General features: G+C 42.9%; 1 protein-coding gene across 1 annotated transcript; it reads left to right on the forward strand.

Moving 5' to 3' along the window:
* The first annotated feature begins 7,952 nt into the window (after window positions 1-7,952).
* ID3 (inhibitor of DNA binding 3, HLH protein) lies at window positions 7,953-10,621 on the forward strand. Its single transcript, XM_032228300.1, has 3 exons — window positions 7,953-8,466; window positions 9,511-9,582; window positions 10,345-10,621. Exons 1-2 carry the CDS (start codon window positions 8,143-8,145, stop codon window positions 9,568-9,570), a joined length of 384 nt encoding a protein of 127 aa, XP_032084191.1. The 5' UTR covers window positions 7,953-8,142; the 3' UTR covers window positions 9,571-9,582; window positions 10,345-10,621.
* The last annotated feature ends 1,425 nt before the right edge of the window (window positions 10,622-12,046 follow it).

Here is a 12,046-nt window from a genome sequence, read left to right on the forward strand (position 1 = left end):
TAGCATTTTACCCCTGGTTTAAATCAGGTGTGTCTCAACAGGGGCCCGCTTGCAGCCCTGGTCAGCTAGTATAATGCATTCCCCATGAGACATTAAAAATATTTTAAAAATAGAGGAAGATTGTTATTTCTATACCTATTATTATATATTTTATATGTTGCCCAAAGACAATTCCTCTTTAATCAATGCAGCCCTTCTTCTTGTTGTGCCATATCCGTCATCGGACATTGTATGTTGGCGATGTTGGCGATCCTATTTTTATCAACAGCCGCACCAAAAAGGGCAATCCTGGAAGCCAAAAGCTAGCACAACCATGGTTTAAAAGTGGTTCTTGACTTGGGTCCACAGATCCACAGGGGGTAGGGGGCATGGTGTTATCCCAGGGGGTTCACAAAAGCTTGAAGAAATGTTATGTTTTAAAGCGTTAAGTCTTGGTGGTCCATGGCCACAAAAGGTGGGTTTTGTGGTGAAGGAAAGAGAAGGAGAACCCCTAGTTTAAAGGAATACCTATTCTTCAGTGGGAAACCTATTAACAGCAAAGAGAATAAAATTATCTGGCCAAGTCATTTTAATCTCTCCTCCCTCGTTTCCATCCTGATTTAAAAGAATCAGTAAAACATTCAAAGATAGTGCTTTTAAAAAAAAACACTAAGCATTTGATTTGGGGAGAAAAATAATGAACTCTGAAGAATTTCCCTGTTTAGAACTTGCTGGGGGCTGGAACCATTTCTCACTTGTCTATGGCATCATTTCTTTGATTGCAAAGCTGCCAGGAATCCTGGATTCTGGAACGGGGATATATTCCCTCCGCCTCCCTCAAAGCTAGCATTCTTTTCCAGGAGTTTGAGGTTAGCCTGGTATGATCAACATTTACTCAAGAAATGCATTCCCACTTTGCTTTTCTTTATTTTATTGTTGCACCATGTATCTTTGACTCCAAATCGGTCTTCCAAAATCACTAGATTAGAAAGAGGGATGTGTAAAAAAAACCTCCATCTATATACATTCTGCCTGGAATATACAGTATTCCTGTTTTGGTTTCTGTGCCCAATGTAGCTAAAAACCTTAAATCTTTGGGGAAGGGGGGGGTTATTCCCCAAGTTTGCATTTAATGCATTGTTTTAAAGTACTTTAAAAACAAAAACTCAAGCTTGATTCTGGCTGGCAGCTTTGTGAGGTTTTTTTTTCCCCTCCAAAAAAACCAAATGAACAAAATAATGCAATCATCCATCACCAATTCTCATAAAAGAGCAACAGCGGAGACTATTTTGAAGCACACACACATACACACAAAAACCGACCTTATGGGCAGGAAGAAAGAGGATTAGGGGAAAATTGTCCAGGAGGCCAAGAAAAGCAACGAAGTAAGATAAATTGATGGAGGAAAAACTACCGGAATTTTTTAAAACAAACCAGAAAATCCTTTGGAAAATGAAGCTGGAGAAAGGATGGAGACATTAAAGCCAGATTTTTTTTGGGGGGGGGGGTTCCAAATTTGCATTTTTGTATTTATGTATTTCCTTCGGGGGGGGGGTGGACGCGCTTGTTTGCAAAAGTTTTGGGACAAATCAGATCTTTAAAAAGCAAACAATACCAGGCCTTTCCGAGGGCAAAAGGAGGCTATTGGTCATCGCTTCGAAAGCCCCCCCCCCAAAAAAAAGCGAAATTCATGCTAGATTAGCAACTGCCCCGAATTTGCTAGTGATAAACGCTCCTCCGATTCTGTTCCTGATTATTTTTATTATTTATTTTGGCTACGGAACGGGGCTCGATTCCAAAATAATAATTTTTTTTTAAAGCAAAAGAAATCACCCTGCATGTTTTTTGGATAAAAATTCAAGGAACTACCCAGTTTAGCAGCGCAAAAATAATAATAATAAAATAAAAAAGGCGCCTTTGCAAAGAAAACCGCCCCTTCCCAAACTTTGCGGCCAGGACTCCCTCTTCCTCCCCGAAGCCCCGCCCCTGCGAGCCTCCAGGCCCCGCCCCCGCCCTCTCCTCATTGGCCACCCGGGAAAAAGAAGGGTTCGGTGCCTGAGCCGGCGGAAAGGTTGCCTTGGCCACGCATCCCTGTGTGAATGCATGACGTTCGCAAAGCTGGCGCCAGGCTGTCTGGAGCTGCGAGTTAGATCAACACAGCTGGAGGGGCAGAGACACAGCTGGGCAAAGGGAGCAGATTCCTCAACAAAAAATAGGATTGTGAGAAAAGTACTTAAACAAAAACAGTTCAAACAAAAGCCTTAATGACATCCTTTCATAAAAAAAAAGAAGAAAAAGAAAAGAGAAAGAGAGAGGGGGGAAAAAAACGTTTGCAGGACTGGGATGGGGGGGGTGGAGAGAAAGGAGTGGGAACAAAAAGTCCAGGGATGCGCTGGGGGGGGGGGGAGAAGACTTGCTGAACGGTGAGCATGCAGCCCAAAAAGGGGCTTGCTGGGGGGGGGGATGGGTGCTGCAGCCCGCCTTGAGTTTCTTTGCATGAGTTGCTTTTGCAAGATGGGTCAAGGCGCCTCCAGCACCCACCACCCAAGAAAAGGGGCCAGATTAAACCCTGGAGGCACATCCAGAGCCTTATCGGCGCTGTTGCACAGGAAAAGGTCTCAAAGGGTGGGCCTGCGCACATGAATTCTGGTTCCGTGTCTAGGAATTGCCATGTTCAATATACATACATACATACATATACACACACACATACATGTACATATACATATACACACATACACATTATATATATATGTGTGTGTGTGTGTGTGTGTGTGTGTGTGTGTATGTGTAAGATATATATATGATTTTTAAATCCTATTTTTTGTTGAGGAATCCCAGTAAGGGTATGGCTAGCTGATGAGAGCTAAATAGCTTGAAATAGATCTATACTAGTCTCCCTTTATTTATTTATCAGCACAAATACAACTATATATATATGTGTGTGTGTGTGTGTGTTTTCTGAGGTTTTCGCGGGTGTTAGTATGTAGGTCTCTAGTTATTCGGATTTTCTCCCGCATAAAATTGGAGATGTCTTGGCGACGTTTCGACGAAGTCTCATTCGTCATCTTCAGGCTACTTCAGGCTTGGTGCTGAAGTGATCATGGGGACACTGTAGTTGTCGTAAGTGTGAAAAACGGTCATAAGTCATTTTTTCAGGGCTGCTGTAACTTGGAACGGTCACTCAAGGAACTGTTGTAAATCAAGGACTACCTGTAAGGATGGGCTGGTTGATATCTATATCGATCTGGAAGTTGAGTTTTTTTTCCCCCCTCCCTTGCAAAGAATGGAGGTTACCCTGAGGTCATTCTAGTCAGTTGCCTTTCTGCTTAAGAGTGAAAATTGGCCAGGCCAAAGAAAGGAATGGAAGGAAGAATGGAGCAGTTACTCTAATTTAAACCATTCAACTGGTTTGAATAACAAGCATGCAAACTCAGTGTTCTTAAAAAACTTTCCAACCACCACCACCCAACCCCAGTAACATGGACTGGAATCATTTAAGGAGGGTGGTGTGTTTCCCCCCCCCCCCCAGTGTATCAAAACATCCAAAAACAAACCTTGATTTCTAAAACTGAGAAATGTAAATTGGTGTGGTGTGTGTTGTATGTGTGTTGGGGAAGGACCTGGAAAAAGATGTTATCACGGTGTGGTGAGAGAATGAAAAAGAGATGGTACAAGCCTAAGTAACAGAGTAGAACGGAACAGAACATTTTTTTTATCACTTTAAATGTACACAAATCGGCATACATTAAAATGAAATTTCATCACATACAGCTCTCTAAGGGTTACCACCTCCAATATACACTGCATAAACATGACAAACAAACAAATAAATATGCATATACCCACATACCCATTATGATTATTGATGAATGTATTCTATTTTATTTTTCATGTACACCGAGAGCATATTCACCAAAGACAAATTCCTTGTGTGTCCAATCACACTTGGCCAATAAAGAATTCTATTCTATTCTATTCTACTCTACTCTACTCTACTCTACTCTACTCTACTCTACTCTACTCTACTCTACTCTACTCTACTCTACTCTACTCTACTCTACTCTACTCTACTCTATATGACACAGAGAAACAACAGTCTAATCCAGATGTATACATGTACATGGCGAATCTTGAGAGTTTACCAGACGGATGGCATTGGGAACAAAACTGTTGTAGAATCTGGTCATCTTGCTAGAAATACTTCAAAACCTCCTCCCGGAAGGGAGCAAGAAAAATAGACCATAAAGTAAGGTTCAGAAAGTAGGTTTTTTATAGAGAAATTGTGGTAGAATAGAAGGAAGAGGTAAGAATCAATACAGGGTAGGTAGGTTGGATATAATATTTTGGGGAAGGGCAGGAATAATCTACCCCAGTGGTTTCAAGATTACACTTGAGACTGGATAATTACCACAAAGAATCAATTGGCCTATGCAAATGCTGCTGTAATTGCGTATTTATTTAATCTATATGCCATGTTGTTTTGTTTATAACAGCAAAACAAGACCTTGCAAGCTTGGTGCATGCTAAACCCATACCTTCGGATTTGGCAGCGAACTTCATTAGGTTGAATGGAATTTTCTCCCGAATAAATGGGAAGGCAGCCTATTTATTCTTTTCATTTCATTTCCAAATAATCAAATGGGGAGGGAAGTCCAATAACCAAACTTTATGGATTGCTAAATCGTTGACTAATTACAGTCTAGCCTCATGTTCAAGCAGGTGAGATACAAACCCATCTGCATTCAGAGGGGCATATAGGGGCAGGTGGGAGGGGTGCCTTAGTATAAAGTTTGAAACAAGACAAGTTGGTTAATTTATGGTTCAATACATTGTGCAAACCCACAACATGGTTTTCAACATCTGCCCTTAAAAAAGACAAAGAAAACAAGTGGGTGAAGGTAGCATGCGACATTTTCTCTATCTGTCCCAGGTATTTTCTTAACAGCTAGAAGAGTAGAGTAGAGTAGAGTAGAATAGAATAGAATAGAATAGAATAGAATAGAATAGAATAGAATAGAATAGAATAGAATAGAATAGAATTCTTTATTGGCCAAGTGTGATTGGGCACACAAGGAATTCCTGGACAAAGCCAGAAAATGATTTTAAAAATTCTATAAAACGCAGAAGCTTTCTGGTAGGGCATTTTCACGTCGTGCTAATTCAAAAGCAATTTAGAACTTTGGCAGTCCCCATTACAGGTAGTCCTCAACTTATAACCATTCATTTAGTGACCATTCAAAATTATGACATCGGAAAAAAGTGACTTACGACCATTTTTCACATTTATGACTTTTGCAGCATTCCTACGGTCAGGTGATCAACATTCAGATGCTTGACAACTGACTCATACTTATGATGGTTGAGTTGTCTTGGGAGGAGGAGTCATGTATAAGTTGAGGACTACCTGTTTGGGCACACAAGTTTCCAAATATCGTGAAAAATAGCCTGCAAATTTAGCCTCCTTTTTCCCATCCAGATAATGGCCTTGCAATGCAAGCTGAATACTAGAGTGGTGAAGACTTCCATCTAATGTGTCACATCTCTGCATTCCCAGGAAATTCAGGGAAGAGTAGGGGAAAAGGAGAGATTTTGACACTTTTAAAGTCAGATCTCAAAAGTGCTTTTTCAAAAGGCAACCGGACTTTCTGCTTTTTCTTTGAAGGCGTTTCTCTTCTCATCCAAGAAGCTTCTTCAGTTCGGTATATGTTTTCCTTGCAGATGGAGAAAAAGAGGAATCCGATGTTAGCCAGGACTCTCCTTGATCCTAGTAGCCGCACAATGCTTGGATGAGAAAAACCATCCTCTAGAAAAGTTGCCTCTAGAAAAAGCACCTTTGGGACAACTATGATAGTTCCTGGGATTTATGAAAATTAAAATTCTATTTAGCTGGAGGACAGTGGGGTGTGAATATGAGCTACATGAAATCCAGTTGGCTGACAGGTGACTTAAAAGATGTCCGGCATTAGCTTGCCAAGTTGCTATTGGGTGGTTTTGGGGTTTTTTGCCATTAGAATGGTTCACTTCTGTGACACATCTTGCGAGCAGTAGGCTGACTTAGCTTTGTTTAAAAACAGTAGGATCACAAGAGGCCAGGATTTAGTATTCCAATATTTGAGGGCCTGCCACAAAGAAGAAGGGGTCAACTTATTTTTCAAAGCACCAGAAGGCAGGACAAGGCACAATGGATGGAAACTAATCAAGGAGAGAAGCAACCGGGAATTGAGGAGAAACTTCCTAATAGTGAGGACAATCAACCACTGGAACAGCTTTGCCTTCAGAAGTTGTGGGTGCTTCATTACTGGAGGTTTTTAAGAAGAGACTTCCCAGCAGCTTGTCTCAAATAGTATAGGGCAGTGATGGAGAACCTTTTAGGCACTGAGTATTCAAAGTCCGTGCACATTCCCGAATTGCAAGGCATGGGCGCACGCTGTACGCATAGCCCATGGAGAGACCTGAAGACCAGCTGGCTGGTGGGAGGCACGCGCGCACACATGCGCAGCAGAGACCCGAAGCAGAGCTGGGACGATGGCACACATGTCCACAGAGAAGGCTCTGCATACCACCACTGACACACGTGCCATAGATTTGCCATCACTTGTACAGGGTCTCCTGCTTGAGCAGGAAGTTGGACTAGAAGACCTCCAAGATCCCTTCCAGCTCTATTCCGATTGACTGAACAAATGGTTTGTTCAAACCACCCCAGAAAATAATATAATAGGACCATAAAACAGTTGCATAACTTGGGTGAAAATATTTGGCCGCTTGACCTGTGTGAGGCGTTTAGCGTTCCCCATTAAACAAAAATCCATCTGCATATTTGGAAACAATTGGGGTGATCAGAGCATGCCATGGGGTGTCACAGAAAATAGGCATGCGTATTATTTAGAAATTTGTAATGGAAGATGTTTTTATGGTGTTTGTTGTATCTTGTTTGTGTTTATTCAAAAATAAAAATAAAATTATATATATATAAAGAAATATAGGACTAGATTGACTATTTGTGTCTGATTATTTTGGGCCAGTTTATTTTCAAGTTCATTTTATAGTTATCACTCCCCCCCCCCCCTTCCAAGGATAACAAAAGCTGGTTGCTAAAAGCTAAACGTCTCTTAGCCATTCCTCCCCTCGGGCATTTATTTGTCAAATAAAAGATTTGTGTGCGCAATTCCCACTTTCACTGCACTCTCGCACACCACAGAAACTCATGTTTCCACTATCCTGACTCTGGGACCCAAATCTGTTTTCTCCATCATAACCTCAGCTTTCCCCGCAATTAATTTTCTTTCTTTTCCCTTTTCTCTCTTTTTTTTTTAAAAAAAAAAACTTGGTCACAAGATAATTCCTGACGCCAGAAAGTCTGGAGGTCATATGAGTAGCAAATTGAGGAACAAGGCGGCACTAAGTCCCGTACAAGTTTTGCCTCCCCCCAATGATGGGAAAGGGGGGTGGGAGAGAGGGAGAGATGTAAAACCTTGGGAAACGTTATAGCTTTTTTTTTTAAACGATGAAAGCTTAGGCGAAAAGAGGAAGGCAGAAAAAAAAGGGGGGGATCTAGCCCTTTTCTATGGTTTTAAGTATCTGGCGCCCCTCTCTGCTCCATTCCCCACCCCCCCACCCCCTTAATCATGATTTTAATGAAAAAGAAGGGGAAGATGCGATGGACGTATCTTTTGAACAGAGCTGGACTTCGCTGAATGGAAGCGTGGGGGGAGAGGAGGGAGGGGGGGAGGGAAGCGGCATTTGATGGCTTAGCCCCGCCCCTCCTTGCCATCAGAGCTTCCTCATTCCTTTGATGTCCTTCGCTATGTGGTGTCCGCCGGAGCCAATAGAAACCTGTTCTGGCTCTTCGAGCCTTCTTGCGAACGTTCCATTCCAACCTTTTCGCTGTCATCGGAGGGGGGAGGGCGCTCCGGCCTCATTTGCATAAGGGGGAGTGGCCGGCGCCCGATAAGACAAAAAGCGCCGCTGACAGCGCTGGAGGTTTTCGGGGCAAAAGTGTCTTTAGAGCTGACCCGGAGCAGGAGACAGATCTCGGCGGAAAGAAAGCTTTTCCCCCCTCCTTCTCCTTCGGCCGTGGACCGTCTTCATTTCGTCGCCTGCAACCAATCCCCCTCCTCTTCATCTTCCTCCTCCCCCCACCCCGGTCCTCCCCATCCAACCATGAAAGCGATCAGCCCGGTGCGGTCCGTCAGGAGCTGCTACGAAGCCGTGTGTTGCGTGTCTGATCAGAGCCTCGCCATCGCCCGGGGCAGCAGCAACAAGAGCCCCGCTCTGGAGGAACCCATGAGTATCCTCTACGACATGAACGATTGTTACTCCAAGCTGCGGGAGTTGGTGCCGGGCATTCCGCAAGGCAGTAAAGTCAGCCAGGTGGAAATCTTGCAACACGTCATCGATTACATCTTCGATCTCCAGATCGTGCTGGAGGAGCAGGCGAAGAAGGGGCAGGATCCCTCGACCGAGGCTTCTCTCCTCTCCTTAAAAGTAAGTGTGAAGGGCCCCAACAAGGCTGACAGGGGTGGTAGAAAAGAGCCACGCAACGTCATCCCTTGACTTGCTTCTCTTTTTTTCCCTACCCGTCGCGCTTACTCTTAGAACTACAACGCCCATCGTCCTCGGGAAGGATGGAGAGTAGTATTGTAATGTGGGGTCGCCCGCTGGGGCTTTTCCATGACAGCGCCAACAGCTTCTGGCAGCCCTTTGCGCCGGTCCCCACGCGCGCCACTGGGTCACGAGCCACTTCCTTGGTGAAGGGAAGGCGGGGAGGGGAGGATCATTATCCCGGGTTTGTCCTGGAACAAAACCCCTAAGGAATTTATTTAGGGCGAGGGGAGGGAAGGCGTTGAGGATTTCCCACTGCCCGCCTAAACTTGAGCGTCCACGAAGTCCGTTTCCTTAACTTTTGGTTCAGTTCTGTTGTAAGTTTTAACTGAGCATTCAGGCTTGTCGGGTGGGGAGGTGTGGAAAATGAGGGAGCCTCTCACAATCCATCCAAAACTACAATTAAAATTCGGCTTTAGAAAAAAAAAAATAGATCCCGCAGTTATGTCCAAGAGCAACAAATCTGGCTTGGTAATCTTGAGTCTCAAATCTTCAGCAAAAAGCCAAGATCTGAAATCCAGACTTACTTTGAGAGTAAGACACATGTAAGAGTGAATTTACTGCTTGGGTTTTCCTTGGTAGGAAGCCCCATTAAAATAATAATAATGATAATATAAAGGGTGTTTTCAAACAAACTGGCCCATGTCACTCTCCTTTGCTGGATCTTTTACAGTACTTCAAAATGAGTGAATTGGGAGTAAAAATAGGATTTGAAATATTGGTTCCAATTCAACCAGTGGGGTTGATCCAGTAAGAGAGATCAAGAAGAATCCCAGATCCTTTAACAAAGCTGTACTTGTTAGCAGAGGGGTAATAATGGAGAATTTTTTTTAAAAAAAAAAGCCTACAGGTCTGGACAGTGATAATTTGAAGAACCTGAATATTGTATTTAAAAAGCTTAGTTCACATTTTTTCTCTCCTCCAAAGGCAGCTGAACTTGCATCAGAACTCTGCTCAAAGGAGGAACGGACCCTTTGCCACCACTAAAGGCTTTCACAGGTATGACCCACTTGAGTTAGACCACCTACCCACTCAACCCTCTACTCGATCCCTCCTCCCTTTTAGCCACCAAAACCTCTTGGGAAGCCTACAAAAGGGGCTTAAAGCCTTGTTTTAAGTGCTTTGCTGGCTTAGAAAAACTAAGTTCCCTACAGTAGCCTTATATGACTCCTCATGGTAAGAGAATGCGTCTTTTATGCCCCTTGTTTCCCCCGGCTGCCAATTTTGCAGCAGCTTGGACTTTTTTTTTTCTTTTTTGCCTGTAAATGGAGTCATTATTTTTACAATGTCATTCTTTTAATAGCTTTAAGTCTCTGCAGCTGCTTAAACAGCCCTGTTGAAATGAGTGAATCAAGAGGCACTCTACTCTCGCCCGCTTTCTCTCTCTCTCTCTCTCTTCTCCCCTCCTCCCCTTTTGATAGTCAGGAAGACACACAGCTCTACAGTTGTTCCCCTCTCTGTGGCTGGAATCTGTAATTTTAGATCCATCTGCAGAGAGTTCCGAAAGAGAAGAGCCTCTGGCGCTCTCTTGCTGCCTTTGGCCCCTCCCGCCTTCCCTCTCCCCCCTTCCCCTCCCTTCCCTTCCCTTTTGGTTGTTTTGGTGCCAATTAGCCAGCCCCCAGCTTGAGTATTGGCGGCTGATTCCTTATCAGCTGGAGGTACATAAAAAAGTTTCCTTCCAGGCGCCATCCTGTCTGCAGACCTGCCTGTGATCTGTTGCTCAAACTGACAAGAGCTTTTCTTTTTCCCCCACCCATTCAGGCTGCAGGTGTGGGATCCTGACACTGGGTTCTCTCCAGCGAAAGAAAAAGGGGGAGGAGAAAAAAAAAGAAGGAAGGAAAAATAAAATAAAAGACCTTGACTGGAGAAAGAATCAGCTGCTCCGAAACTGGGCATCCCCCTAAAATGGACGGACTTTTATCTTCCAGATAAACTGTGGAAGGAGATCACCCAAGGCAGATTTCTGGACTGGGTCTTCCAAAAACAACTTTAAAAAAAAATACTTCTGTGTTACTTTTATCTTCCATCAGCCTGAAAACAAGAAGAAAAACTGCAAGCCAGGAGTTGGGGGGTAGTGGGGGAAAGTAACTTGCCTTTTATTGTCAAATTACTCATTGGATTGCTGCATTGCACAAGAAGGAACTTGGTATCCCTTAAAGCAGTTTTTTTGACAAAAGGTGTAGAAGAAGAAGGGGGGGAACCCCTCTTCGAGCCATCAGATTTGTACTGCACATTGGGCTGAAGAGAGCTTAAAAAGAATGTGGACTTTGCGTTCTTCCACAGTTTGCAATGCTTTGGTGTGTAGAGATCTATGAAGAGAGCTGTTTTTTGCTCTTTTTAAAAAAAATGAAGCAAAAAAATGCAGATAACGCAGCTTGTTTGTATATTTTGGATTATAGTTTTTTAACTTCAGTTTGGGGCTGGGGGGAAGCGGGAAGGGGATATTAAGACTATGAAAACTGAACTCACTTGAGGTTGGTTGAGCCTCATGAGTTAAATTGTTGAACTCTATAATAGAGATGACATATGTACCTTTTTTTGGCAGGAAGGTGAATTTATGTTTCCGAGAATTGTACTTGCTTTGTAAAAAAAAAAATCCAAAAAAACTTTTTATAAAAGTTTCTTAATAAATTTTAAACTTTTTTTTAAATTCCTTGGAAATTTTTACAGGGTTTTTTTTTTTTTGGTCTGGGAGGGAGGGGAGACTAACTTGCGTGGACCCATCCCAAATATCACATGTTTAAGTCACTATTTTAAGTGGGACAATTATTTCATTCTGGATGCTGAAGAAGAGATCTCCCAAAGACCCACAATTGCTGTAAATTGTAACTTCCTGGAATAATTATAATTCCATTGGCAATTTATTTTTAAAAACTAATTTAACCCACATTTTAAAATATTGGCCTTAAAATCAAGAGGCAGCCAATCTGAGAAAAGATTTAGGGCAGCCTTCTTGCTGTAAAAGAAAGACGCTTTTAGTAAGAAGGCTGTTTAGCAATAACTCTGTGTTATTAGGGTATTACTCTGAAATTCCTGATTGCCAAACAGCTCCTTGCAAACTTAAGTTGGCAAATATACTACTGCTTTAATATTTAAAAAATGGCATAATCTCTCCAGAGAAAGTGCTGAAAACTTGTCAACCAATATTGAGTAACAAATCTATCTGGATTTAGAAGTTGAGCAGAGGATTTATGTTACTAAGATTCCTTTCCCACCCCTCCTTCCCATCCTGTGTTGCTAATGGAAGGCAGACTGATACCGGCAGGAGTTAGAAGTGCTGTGTGACAAATTTGGAAATTGCCTCCTTGGGTATGGAAACTTGCATGCATTCTGCTAGCCATAATACGGCTAATACTTTGGCCTGGTATGAGAGCGAATTTGGCTCCTTGTGGGTTTTTTTGCGGGGGGGGGGGAGTTTATGGTATGATGTGCAAGCCAGCTTAGTTGGATTGTAGTGAAACAA

The sequence above is a fragment of the Thamnophis elegans genome, chromosome 12 (genome assembly GCF_009769535.1).
Source record: "Thamnophis elegans isolate rThaEle1 chromosome 12, rThaEle1.pri, whole genome shotgun sequence".
Classification (NCBI taxonomy): Eukaryota; Metazoa; Chordata; class Lepidosauria; order Squamata; family Colubridae; genus Thamnophis; species Thamnophis elegans.

Bases quoted from the DNA above. Each gene is read 5' to 3' on its own strand.
- ID3 (XM_032228300.1), top strand. From the start codon at position 8,143: ATGAAAGCGATCAGCCCGGTGCGGTCCGTCAGGAGCTGCTACGAAGCC. The intron at 8,467-9,510 runs GTAAGTGTGAAG...TCTCCTCCAAAG, and splicing joins CTTCTCTCCTCTCCTTAAAA to GCAGCTGAACTTGCATCAGA.